The sequence below is a fragment of the Carcharodon carcharias genome, chromosome 15, assembly GCF_017639515.1.
Source record: "Carcharodon carcharias isolate sCarCar2 chromosome 15, sCarCar2.pri, whole genome shotgun sequence".
NCBI classification, from domain to species: domain Eukaryota; kingdom Metazoa; phylum Chordata; class Chondrichthyes; order Lamniformes; family Lamnidae; genus Carcharodon; species Carcharodon carcharias.
Window position 1 is genome coordinate 116,269,515 of NC_054481.1, and position 13,774 is coordinate 116,283,288.

The following is a 13,774-nucleotide window of genomic DNA, read 5'->3' on the forward strand; positions in this document are numbered from 1 at the left end:
GGCAGCTGATATTCAAAGTTAGGTGGGAAAGTGAACCTTGTGGATGACAGAAAGAAGCTGCAAAGGGATATAGACAGGCTAAGTGAATGGCCAGAAGGTGGTAGATGAAGTATAATGTAGGGAAATGTGAAATTATCCACTTTGGGAGGAAGAATAGAAAACCAAAATATTTTTTAAAAGATGAAAGACTAATAAATATTGGTCTTGGGTGTAAAGAAAGTTATGTAATTATAGCATGCAGTTAGGAAGGCAAATATTATGTTAGCCTTTATGGCAAGGGGGTTGGAGTATGAGAGTAAGGAAGTCTTGCTGCAATTACATAGGGCTTTGTTGAAACAATACCTGGAGCACTGTGCACAGTTTTTGGTTTTCTTACCGAAGTAATTTATTTTTTCTTTTATGGGATGTGGATGTCACTGGCAAGACCATTTGTTGCCCATCCCTCGTTTTGATACATCTGCATATAATTATAAGCCCTGCTCGCCGAATCATCCCCCCATCCCCCCGCCCCCCAACAATGTTTCACCCAGGTCACGCTGACATGCTTCGCAACAGCATTTAAAAGGCATGCACCTGGCAAGCTGAACTCTAAGGGGAACTTGGAGGTGAGTGCATACTAATGTTGCGCAGAGCTCGCGAGGGTCACCCGTTCAACTTCAAGGGAGAGGCGCCGCACATTCAGGCAAGGACACAGGCACATTGCTTTTTCCCGGCTGGCTGAAAGTGCTATGCTGGGACAAGGGCTGCACTGTGGTTGAGGCGAGTTGGAGAGGGGCAAGGCAGCACGATCTGAAGGTAGTGCACAAGCACATGTTGTGGGGGGGTTGGGAAGTGGCCATGCTTTAGGCAAACCTTGTATAAAGTGACCTTTCTTCTGCAGCTGAGACAGTTCAGGCGCAGCCACATTGACATGCTTGGAGTCGGGCCTCTAGCTTATCTGCCCACTCGAGCAATGCATATACTGCTAACTAATGAGGAAAGCAGAACAATTGGATAACTGGGAAAGTTGTACACTCTCCTTGCGAAAGCTGGCCATAGAGCAGCCCCTTATCAATGTCTTCATTCAGTTTTGGACCAGGCTCCCCAATGGTTCAAGCTAAGAATGCAATCATGCAGTGTGGGTTAGGAGAATGCCTGTGCCTGAGCTGAGGGCACAGCCTGCAGTCCAGTGGGTGAAGCTGCCACCAATCAGTCAGGTGGAGTGGGGCAGAGGAGGGTGGGGTGCACACCAGCTGCACGTTCAGTGAGTGGACGCCTTCGTGGTTGACCTAGTTCACCGCTTGTTGCCATGGAGACCTGAGTGCATGCAACTGATGGCACCCTGCACCTGTGGGAAACCTGAGGTCCGGGCAAATCCTGCAGGAGGAGTACATCAAGAGCATGGAGCCTGGTCATTTAGCTGTATGCCTTATGGTTTACAGGGAGCGGAGACAATGGAGAAGAGAGCGACAGAGGTGCCTGGCTGGGCAGAGGGAGGAGCAGCATCCTCAAGAAGAAGGGGTGTCTGGGGCTCCTGCGCACTCCACTGAAGAGCCATGGCTGGTTGGTGCCTAGCTAGACCCAGGGTCTACAGGTGGTGCTTGTCATTCATGCAGATGATCGAGAACCAGTGTCACCGAAGATTGAGCATGTCCAGGGAACTGGTCGGTCACTTCTGCCACCTGCTGCAGGATTTGGCACCAAGGGGACATGGAGTCATCCGCTGGCAGTAGCCATGAAAGTGAACACAGCGCTCAATTTTTACACCAGTGGCTCCTTTCAGAGTTCCACAGGTGACTCTGTGGGACATCGCAAGCCTCCACACGCAAATGCATCCAAGAGGTCATGGACGCCATATTCACTAAGGCACACACTATTGTGCATTTTGCGCAGGATCAGGAAAACCAGGAAGCAAGCGCGCTGGGATTTGCCTGGACCTCAGGTTTCCCACAGGTGCAGGGTGCCATCAGCTGCATGCACTCAGATCTCCATGGCAACAAGCGGTGAACTACGTCAACCGCGAAGGCGTCCACTCACTGAACATGCAGCTGGTGTGCAACCACCACAAACACATCCTGCAAGTCTGTGTACGGTTACCAGGGAGTCTCCATGACTCTTACATTCTCAGTAAGCCTCAGATCCCTGACATCTTCCAGAGTCCACAAAGTCTGCAGGGTTGGCTCCTTGGGGACAAGGGCTATTTGCAGAGGACTTGACTGATGATGCCAGTGTGGTGGCCTCAGTGTGCAGCAGAGAGAAGGTACACCTCAAAGCAGCCACACCTCAAAGGTGCTGGGAACACACAGAGAGAACGAGGGACTCTGTGCTGCTGGCCCAGGACATCCTGGCAGCAATGATAAACCCCATTGAGGTGCAGGCATGACTGATGTGACCAGTGGACAGTGAAGGCACACCATCAGTGTACTGGGAAGGTTGCACAGAGCACAGGGAAGAGACCCTGGACTAAGATATCTGCCTTTATCTTATTCAGGGACCAAGGTTTCACATCTGATTGATGCGAACACTGCTCATCAGAACAAGGAGCCGTAGGCAAGGAGACATTCTTGGGGGTTTATTTACAATAGTGAACGCTATATATAAGTGATTAACACCTATGCTCAGGCTGTGAAACGACATCTTTACTTTCCTAACCCTGCTGCTATGTCACGGTGCTTCCCCGACATCCACAATGGAGGTGGAGGCAGCCTGCTGACTGTTATATCCTGTTTATAATGACCTTGACAGGTGCCCTCTGGAGGGCTGAGACCTGCTTCCAGGGTCCTGCTCTGTAGCAGTGGTGCCCTCCTCGGCCTGTGGAGCTGGAGCTGCTGGGGTCATAGGAAGAGGGAATTCTGATGGGCCAGACATCCCGAAGTCACTTGAGTGGATGGCCCGAGGGTGTGCCTCTGCTGATTCTCCTCCAGCTGGACCAAGATCGAGCTGCCTGGCACCTCTCTCACATTGACACTGTTGGAAGCCAACTATGTCATCAGTGATGGAGCTCAGTCTCCCCAGCAGTGCAGGACCACTGTCCTGGACCAAGGTCTCCATGTCAGCCATCATCCTACCAGTGTTGACCTTGGTATGTTGGCATGCTGGTGCTATCACCCAAAACTGAAGGCAAATGGAATCCTCCATCGTGCCTTGCAATCTGATGGGTTCAGCAGTCACCTCTTCCTGATGTTTCTGAGCTTGCCTTTGCAGCTCCAGCAACTGAGGTATGACCGAGTTCATAGGCTCCTCATCCTACTCGGACAGAGAAGATTTCTGGCTCCCAGCAGTGCTCCGAATGTTGGAAACCTGCTGCCGCCTGCTGTGGATCAGACAGTCCAATGTGCTCACCAGATTGTGACCCTGAGGCCACTCTGGAGCTAGGTCCCACTGAGGTGTATGTGTCTCCGCGCTGGTGGAGAGTGTTGGTGAGCACTCTGATTGGTCCTCAATGAGAGTGTCATCAGATTCTTCTTCTGAAGTTTCTTCAGGGTTTGACTCGAGGACCTGGGTCGTACATCCCCTCGGCTGCTTCCCAGATGTGCCTGTGAAAACAAGGAGAGATAATTAATGCATGGCAGGGAGGAGACTGCAGAAGAGGGGAATGGACTTACAGCATGGTTGTCTGATGGATGCTACACTGCTGGAGCCTCACTTGGTAGAGCACCACCATGAGCACAGGAATGGTCCAGATCTTTGACAGCCAGCTGGATGACTCTATTCTCAAAGTTGATTTCAGGCATTCTTGCACCAGCCTGCGAACTCTTCCTTTTGTTGTGTGCCAGCTTGTCCTGCATGAATCCAGATGGAAAGAGTGTAAGCAGGACACCTGCCTGGCCAGATAGCAAGAATGCCTAGCGTGCGTATGGGTTGTCAGTAGTGCCATGGATGGGATGAAGACATGATCCGCAGGGCAAATGAAGGTGTGTGAGAGAGAGTAAATGGTGATGTCCTTTGAACAGGCAGTGAATGAGATCCCTGTGGATGTGTGATGGGTTTGTGAGTGTATGAGCTGAGAGTGATGAGAACAGTGACTTACTCTCGCGGAACAGAGAAGATCGTTCAACATCTTGTGGCACTGGGTGGCTGTCCTGTTTTGCAGGATGTTGGCACTGAATGCTGCTGCCAGCACCTCCCCTGCTGCATTGGTGACTGTACTTGCTGGGCTTTGCCCCGAGTGGGGGTAGAGGGCATCACGGCAGGCCTCCACTATGTCCAGTAGGCGCTAGAGAGAGTTGTCGTGAAATCTGAGGATCAGCATGTTTCCTCCCTTTGTCAGCCATCAGTTCCCAGCTGCTTCCTATCCCTTGAAGAGTGCTAGCTCTGTGCAGGTGCAGCCTTTAAATATGAAGGCCTGAGGTGACAGTGGGGTGGTTGAATCAGAAGCCAGCCAGGCAGTGACCTGCGTGTTTCCCAGGGTTAAATTATTAATGAGGCAGGACATATCGGAAATGGGATGATACGGCGTGAAAAGCCACCATTGTGGCCAGCGGGTAAAAAGTCCTTTTTCTCGTCTACTTACACACTTAGTGCAAATCTGGGACAATTCCACCCTTAGTCTCAGGTCAAGGGGTCGACATTTCGACTGAGATGAGGAAAAATTTCTTAACATAGAGGATTGTGAATCTTTGGAAATCTCTACGTGAGAGGCCTGTGGATGCTCAGCTGTTAAGTATATTCAAGACTGAAAGTGATAGATTTTTGGGCACTAAGGGAATGAAGGGATATGAGGATAGGTCAGCAAAGTGGATTTGTGGTTGAGAATCAGCCATGATCTTTTGAACAAAGGAGCAGACTTTACGGGCCATATGGTCCTGTTCCTCCTAGTTCTTATGTTCTTTTGTACATTATTTAGCATCTGTCAGACTTTGACTAAGATTCTAAAGCAGGCATTTTACTATGATTCTTCCAAATGTTTGGAGTACGGAGAGTTTTGTTGATTGCCTGTGTGCTGCCATCTTTCCCAGAGGAGACCTTGCTCTTGTCCAAACCTGCACAATCAGCTGTGGCTGTTTACTGTGAGGACCCAGGTGGGGATTCTTGTGGATCCTCTCACCTGTGAAATTTTAGGCAAGTAAGTTAATGGGAATGTATTCTCCATGCATTCCAGTCTCTCTGAAGGAGCACATTAATTTTATCTCCCTGGATCCTTTCTTAGGAACACCTGCAGGAATCTGACTGGTGTTATTTACAGGCTGACTGATATGACTGTACACAAACATCCTGCATGGGTTAAAAGATGCACAAACAGTTGCTGGTTGCATATCGTTTATTACCGGAGTTGCTGTGGAAACCATCAATATTTTTGTTGTGCTCAGGGGCAGGGTGGCACAATATGTTCTAGCGCTATTATTTCATCTCTGGGCATCAGATCCCGTGCCAACCAGCCAGACCAAGTAAAGTGAAGCATAACCAATAAAGTGCATTCACTTTTGGTAAGCAGCCTACCTCTAAAGATCAACAAGGGATTAAAAAATTAAAGAGGCTAATTTGATCCAGTGGTTTTGGGACTGTTTGTGGGTCTCAGCATAACCATGTGCAAGATAATGTATGCTGGGAGGGCTGTAATGGTACCTATGTATATTTGAAGAGTCAGTTCAAAAAAGTTGGCAGTACAAAGGCTTCTTCACCAATACAACAACCTTGGCATTGAGATGCTCCCACAGTTGGGTAGCTTGCCAACACTCACTGTCTAGGCTCTTGCATGAAGAATGGCCAGTTTGAATCAGATGGTAGCCAGCTGGCACCTGTGACAATAGATGCCAGGAAGAGCCAGTACCCTCAGGAGAGGAGATGTGCTGATATTGGGATGGGCAGATATGACCTATTGAGTGATTGTCTTGTTTGTTTGCAGGTGGCAGTTTCACAGAGTTTCTGATCACTGCTTTAAACTTAATACAATTTATGAGATTGTATATAACTTAGTGAATTTTGTGCCCTTCAAGATGAGGACTGGGTTTGGAGCACTTTACATTTTACCAGCACCAACAGCGAAGATGCCCAGATTAGGTATAGCACTGTTAGATGCACTGGCAAGCTCCCTCTACCCTGCTCTGACATTGTGGACGTATGGTACTATAGATAATGTATGGTTCTGTAGTGGTCATCTGTAATGGGGAGGATATGGTTCTGTGGGTGATTCTAGAGTGGAGGGGAAATAGGGTTTTGTCCTGGGGGTACAATCCTGTGGAGGGTTTGATTGTGTGGGGAATATGGTTTTGTGGGAGCATTATGGTTCTGTGGGTGGGTATAATTATATGGGGAGGATATTGTTCTCTAGTGGGGGATATGGCTCTGTAGAGGATATAGTTCTGTAGTGGGGGATATGGTTCTGTAGGGCATATGTTTATTTGGAGGATGTAGTTCTACAGTGTGGGTGATATGGTACTGTGGGAGGTATGCTTCTGTGGACAATATTGTTCTGTCATGAGGGAATAGAGTGATTACTAACAGACAACGTTATGAAGTGGTTGAAACCTTTTCCCTTCGTTTCAGGGACAGTGGAGAAATGACCTGTTTAATGGACAAGGCTCCATGATTCATTGCAGTGGAGTCACTTATGATGGAATGTGGATCAATGGTCGCCCGGCCGGTGTGTACGCTTTAGACTACATTACCAGTTGCACGTGTTGCACTGATAACACAGTCATTGATTAACAATCGTTCTGTCTGTTGTTTTAGTGATGAGGGGTACTGAGAGGTTTAGTTTTGAATGACAATTTAGAGGCAAGCGTTCTTTGTGTGTTTCTTTTTTCTCTTTTCTGGATATTGCCTGTAATCACTGCTTGGAACCCGACAGCTCTGTTTTCTCCACTTTATGTTTCAACATAAACTTCTGTTTTTAAATGTTGCTAATGGTAAGGCTCCCTCTTTTTGTTAAGGTAGATTTCCTCTTGATAGAATTTCTGGACTATTTGTCCTCAGAGCATGGATGACACTGTTGAGGCTGCATTATTGACCACCTTTGGTTGCTTTGAACTGATTGGTTTACCAGGCTATTTCAGAGGACATTAAGAGTCATAAGAGTCAACCATGTCATGCAGGACTGGAGCACATGTTGAGGTGACAGGTCCCCTTCCTGAATATTAGTAACACTTTACCAGACTTATTGAATTCATGAGTTACCATGGTGAGATTTGAGCTCAGGACCTCTGGTTTGCTAGTCCAGTAGCATATTAGTCCATTACTGTCCTGGACCAGCATATGTGCACATGTAACCTGCCATCAGTCTCTGAATTGGCTAACAAGTGTTTGTGAAACATTCTTGGGGATGATTCTACTGTCTTTGTGTTAGGGAGGGAGAAATCACCCAGTGTTCCCATGCCCGACCCCAACTGGAAGTGCAAATGTGTGGAGAATTGATGAAAATCCAATCAAAATTGTCTGTGATGCATTCGTGATGGAATAGTTTGCCAATATATATATTGTCAATTATTATACATGAATTATGGTTACCCAGCAGGTTCCTTTGGAACTGTAGCCCAGCAAGACTCAGTGCCTTAAGGGGTATAAGGAGGAACTATGTCAATAAAAAAGAGTAAAAATTGGGTTGGTGCTGCTCAGGCTAGTTGTTTAAAAAGCCTTAATTTAAAAATATTCATCCTTGTTTTCAAATTCCTCTGTGATCATATCCCTCTCTACCTCTATGACCTCCTCCAGCCCTTTAACCATCCGAAACATCTCCACTCCTTCAATTCTGGCCTCTTCAACACCCTCAATTTTAATCGTTCCACCATTGACGGCCACACTTTCTGCAGCCAAGGCCTTAAATTCTCAAATTCCCTCCCTAAACACCTCTGCTTCTCTAACTTTCTTTCCTCCCTTAAGATGCTCCTTAAAACTTACTTCTTTGATCAAGCTGGAAGGACCAGCTAACTGGACCAGCCATGCAAAATACTGTGGCTACAAGAGTAGGTCAGAGGCTGGTTATACTGCAGTGAATATCTCACCTCCTGACTTCCCAAGCCTTTTCCACCATCTACAAGATACAATCAGGAATCTGATGAAATGCACCATTTGATTGGGTGAATGCAACTCTAACAATATCCAGGAAGCTTGACACCATTCAGGACAAAGCAGCCCACTTATCACCCCAAACATCAGCTTAAACATTCAATCCCTCCACGACCAGTGCACTGTGGCAGCAGTGTGTACTATTTACAAGATACACTGCAGCAACTTGCCAAGGTTTCTTTGACAGCACCTTCTGAACCCATGACCTCTGCCACCTAGAAGAACAAGGGCAGTAGGTGCAAGAAAAATAGGTGCCAAGTTGCTAAGGATGAGGTTGAAGGATCTGGGAGTATTAATGTTCTCAACGCTCAAAATGATCAATCACTGCAGGGCAACAGTCAACAAAACAAAAAGAATGCTGAACCATAAAGTTAGAAGGAAAGTGTCTAAGCCAGAGGAAATCATGTTCAAACTGTGCAGTGATCGGATCAGATCACACCTTGAGTACTGTATTATCTTTGTCTTGTTGACTGTTGCTCTGCAGTGAGTGATTTTGTGGAACATTGAGAACATTAATACTCCCAGATCCTTCAACTTCATCCTTAGCTTTTTGGCACCTATTTTTCTTCAGTACTTTTTTCCTACATTGAATGAAGAATTCAGGAAGAAATATAACATTTTATTCCTAATAGAATTAATTAATTAGTCTGGGGCTGGAGACACTATTATGATTTTGCCAACACATAACCCTCAGTCTAATATCTATACACTCCACTTCTAGCACCATTTGTTATAAGTTAGGCTTTGTGTTGTTTTCTAAGTAAAATCTGGTGTTGCTCATCTTACAGTGTGTGACTAACAACATCTTATAATCTGTCTCTTTTTGGGAAAAGCTGAAGCCAGTAAGCTGGTGATCCTCGGTGATGAAATACAGGAGGTGGTGCAGGGTTCTCCTTTTAAGATTGAAGTTCAACTCCAAAACAATGAAGGGGAGCTTATGAAAGGTAAGGGCCATCCATTGTCATAATTGCAGGGCTCCCTGACACCACAGGCAAACACCACTCATGACTTACTGTCCCCCCAGTAGCTTGGTGGATACATGCACTATCTAACATGGAACCGAGTCATACAGGCTTGGAACGCTTTGGCTTTGATCCCTGTGTCCAGTTGTCTAATCCCAGTCAGGGTAACAATTGTACAGTTGCATTTGACCTCGGTGCTGCTGATTACTTTGCGTTGCCCCAGTCGGAAAGAGCATTTGTGTGAATGTTGGGCAAGAACAGGATTAGGCTTGGATGTGATACATCTCCTCCCTGCCCTCCCATCACCAACATTGCCCACCCGCACTCCCCCCCCCCCCCCCCCCCCCCCGCCCCAAAAAAAACCCCAGTTCCATAGACTGGCAACACTCACTACCTGAGTTTACACATGAAGAAGTGCCACTTGGTGAGGAACCAAACTCCAACAGAATGAGCACCCTGAGGACAGGGGACATGAAATAGCTCTGGCCAGAGATGACTGCTCAGGATAAGGTGCAATAGACAACGTGTAGTCTGGAAAAAGTGGAATTTCTCAGCACATTTTAATAACTCACCTCAGAAACAGTATTATTATTTGGTAAACTAGTACCAATGTCACAATGTGTTTTTACACTCCTCTAAAGCTTTATTCAATCTTTAATAGCATGCAGAAAAATGTTTGAACCTCCACAGGAATCTTCTTTAAAAAATCTAATGGGGCTGGGAGGTGTGAATAAAGCAGCCGCTCTGTCCCATTATCTTGGGTTGTGCATCACTAGATGTCATGCACGACAGCCTGCAGCAGATGACCTAATTTCACATCTTTTAAATGCGCAAAGGGTACCTGAAAGAGCAAGGCTCCAATTTAATTTATTTCAGAGACAGCAAATGCTTGCTAATGGCTAGGACCTGTCAGTTGCAACACTGGTTTCCCACTAGCAAAACTGATCCAAACCAAACCCAAACTGACAAGCTGGCTGGCTGGCAACAAAAAGACTAATTTTTGGAAGGAAGAACCTGTCAGGCTATATGATCATTTCCTACAAATACTTGCAAATTTGTGAGTCCTGGAAGGACTTGATGCTGATCTGACTTTGTATTATTGCACCCAATGCCTTGTTTATAATGTGCAGAGTGGTGTTCAATTCATGGGTAAATGCAGACTGATCATGCCCGTTTTCTATTAACCTGGTGAACTGGGCAGGCTACTCCCCTGATGCACTCTCTAATTGCAGAGTAAATAGGCATGGATTCTTCCACAAGCTAAAAGCAAAATACTGCGGATGCTGGAAATCTGAAATAAGAACAGAAAATGTTGGCAAAACTCAGCAGGCCTGGCAGCATCTGTGGAGAGAGAAACAGAGTTAACGTTTCTAGTCCATATAACTCAAAACATTAACTCTTTTTCTCTCCCCATAGATGCTGCCAGACCTGCTGAGTTTTTCCATAATTTTCTGTTTTTATTTCATGGCTTCTTCCACTATTGGCTCACTGCCTGGCACAAAACTGAGCAATTCAGACCAAGTACCTGATCTAGATAGTGAATTGGTGACTCAAACTGGAAAGGGTGTGTATTTGAGTGTCAGGTGAGGACAGGATCAAGCCCAGATATGATGACACCCGTAGGGGAATGCCCTATTAGCAATTAATGTTGAGGTTCATGCAAGGGAACATAGCTACCTGAGTTAGGTACTACAGCATATGTCAGAAAAGAAAAGGAAAGAAAGTTGAAGGAGCAAATAGAAGTTTTGGAGTCGGATAACAGAAACCAATGAAGCTAATAAGAGACATGTTATATCAATGCATGGCCCAAAGCCAACAGATTAGAGCTGACATATTTGGTCTGGAGCTGTCCTGTCGTGAGGGACCTGAGAAGCAGATAGCCAGGTAAGGAGAGAAAGCGTAGCGAAGAAATAAAAATAAAATAAAAAGCAGAGTCCAAGGTTAAAGAGAGAGAGAAAACGTAAGAAAAAGAACTGGGAAAAGCAAGAACCTGAGACAGTAAATCAAAGAATAATTTGGTGATTAATAGAATGGGAAGAAAAGAAAGAGAGAAATAACAAAAAAGGGATAAGTAAAAGCTCATTCAAAATGCAAAATATGGAAAGGAAATATGGAGACGGAGTGAACCTTGAAGAAAAGCTTTTTAAAATTCAGAGAGAGCATATGTGGGACTGTCAGAGACAGGCTGCTATAGACTGGTGCTTGTTCAGCTTTATTATAGAAATGAGACAATAAACGAGGACCGCAGAGACAGCTCTCACTATGGACTGGCACTTGTCCAGCTTTTTAGAGTTAGAGCTTGCAAATGGGGCCTGTAGAGATAGATCTCCCTGTGGGCCGATGATAGTCTGCTTTGTTTACAGAAAGTAGGATCCATAGAGATAGGCTCACTATGGCTGCTCGTCCAACTTGTAATAAGAGAAACTAGTACTTCTTGCTTCTCCGATGATTCTGCCAGTGTGGAGCTATGCCACACAGGCCAGGACAAACACGTTGTAATGAAGTTGTGCTAGGGAGTGGCGATTCTAAAGGTACTTCCCACATGCTGAATTTGGTTAAGCTATATAGGATGGGATGATGAGAGGAGAAACAGAGGAAGTGAATTTCCGTGCTGTTTCCACTGCTGACTTGATTGGCTATAGCAGGCAAAACTCTTTCTTTCTAAGTAAGAAGAATTGATGATACTCATTATTTGGCATTGGCTCCAAGTGTAAATTGTTCCCATACCTTTAAATTTAACTGACTTACAATTTTCATCTCCTAACGCCAGTGACTTCCCTGGACCCATCAGAGCCTGCACTGTGTAATGAATAATTATGCAAATGAGCATACTTTGGAGAGTTGAGTGTTATTAGCATTTGACCTTTCGGGTGGGATTTGCAACAGCTCTAAATCATTTAGAAATCACATAGACCTGAAGCTGAAAATTGGCCCCAGTAGTCAGGGCAGCAGTGGAAGCAGTTAATTGGCATCAGTGTCCCTGGGACGAGAGGGGAGGGGGCAGAGTAATCAGCCAGGGCTGTCTTACCTGATTGCCGTCAAATGCTGGAAACCTGCTGTGTGACTATTTGGTGAAAACAAAACTCAGCTTATCTCTGTGTTTGAATAGTCTGTGGTGACCTACCATCGAGACTCCCATGAAGGGGGTGGCCACGTGGGTGAGATACCAGATGTCGACCATGAGGCAGTAGCCCAACAAGGCTCAGCAACCTCAGGAGTAGAGGAGAAAATTAGGTGTGAAGAATCAAATTTAACAAATCCTTTTTGATTTTCCTTTATGTCTAAGCTATAATGTGGCTTGCCTCCAGGTGCTGGGCATCATTCCAGCATCAATGATATGTGTTAACAGCTTTGAGTCAGGTTGGGTAGCTTGGGCAAAATGTTTTTGTAGCATTCAGTTGGTTAACCAGGAGAGTTACTCAATAGTGCAGTAAAATCTCCCTCCAGTGATCTCCTTTTGCCAAAATGTTTGGAAGTGGATGGAGCTGTATTCCCCTCACAGCTATCTTTGGGAAGAGGCGAGGCAGCCAGATTCTCTCATGTTTCCTTTTGGCAGGCTCGGCTCTCTGATGTTATAGCATTCACTGTGGAAGTTATAAAATGCCTGGTTAATCTGCTTGCGGTCATGTGACCAACCCATCTGTTGCCCATATAATAGCAGTAATAACGCAAAACTATTGTTATGACAACAGATACCTGGAAACACTCGACTGATGGCTTCAAACTGAAAAATCCACAAGAATCTGCTAGTGCACAGATGTTATATTCCAGCTGTGCAAAAGAATTTATTGCTTTCTTGTTGCTATGCCAACAAAAATATATGTAAAAAAATACTGGATTTCTTTTTGTTGTCAGGTTAATAAACGTGTCACACTTGTATTTTTCGTTGGGGCTGAATTAGCTGATATCAGCTGGGGAAGTGACAGGACTTTCTGCAACTGGTCTCAGCGATCCTGATTTAAGGAGGAGAGAAACAGCCATAATTCCCACTCCTGGCCCCTGCTGGGAAGTGCATGTGTGTTTAAGTGTTGGGCTGAGGACAGGTTTGGGCTCAGCTGTGATGCCATCACATAACCAAACCGCCCGCCAACAATCTCTATCATAAAAATAAGAAATACAGCCCTTCAACTTTCTCCATATAATAAAATCTCAGTGAGTCGAATCTCAGGGGAACTGCCTCCAAATTCATGTTAAGAGAAGCTTCATAATATCCAAGGATGCCCCATTCCCACAAGAGTGCGTCTCTATGTAACTCAAAGTGCCTACAAATGCGGTCTATGTTAAAAACAACAGATCCAAATGCTGAATAAAAACAGTAAGTGTGTGAAGAAGTCCTTATTCATTTTATTCACAACCTACAATGACCTGACCTTGAAAGCTGGCATTCGAGCAGGCAGACATTCATCAGACTTTACAAGGTTATCAACCTCCTCGGGCTCCTCAGGAGAAGAACATACTTTCCTGCAGGATTGGACCAGAGATGGGAACGTTTTCTGCTCAGGCAGCCTTGAACCATGTTAGCAGAGCTTCTTCAACATCAGGATAGGCAACTGTTCTCATTCTCTTCCTTGCTGGAAAGAATACCTGCTTGTCAAATTGTTCCAAGATGCTTACCTTGTGTTTCATTATGGGGGACAAAATTGATGGTGGAATCTCCCACTCCTTTGCGATTTCCACTTTCTGCTTTGCACCATGGTTTTTCACTTGCTGTAAAAATTTCTTCTTCTCTCCACTCGACAACACTTTTAACTTTCTCACAAGTTTGGCCAAACTTGTAGGTTTTGCATGGCCTTTCACAGGGAGATCTTGATGTCAAATGATAGCTTGCT

General features: G+C 45.5%; 1 protein-coding gene and 1 long non-coding RNA gene across 2 annotated transcripts in view; both read left to right on the top strand.

Annotated features, from left to right (window-relative positions):
* LOC121288461 (MORN repeat-containing protein 1-like) overlaps positions 1–13,774 on the top strand; it is a 109,459-nt gene that overhangs the window by 53,738 nt on the left and 41,947 nt on the right. Inside the window, exons 7-8 of the mRNA XM_041206993.1 lie at positions 6,466–6,562; positions 8,817–8,927. Coding sequence (XP_041062927.1) covers positions 6,466–6,562; positions 8,817–8,927 — 208 coding nt within the window. The remainder of the gene's footprint in view (positions 1–6,465; positions 6,563–8,816; positions 8,928–13,774) is intronic.
* Positions 10,700–12,824, top strand: LOC121287747. The gene is made up of 2 exons (XR_005945246.1): positions 10,700–10,829; positions 12,638–12,824. It is a non-coding gene; the product is annotated as an uncharacterized LOC121287747 (long non-coding RNA).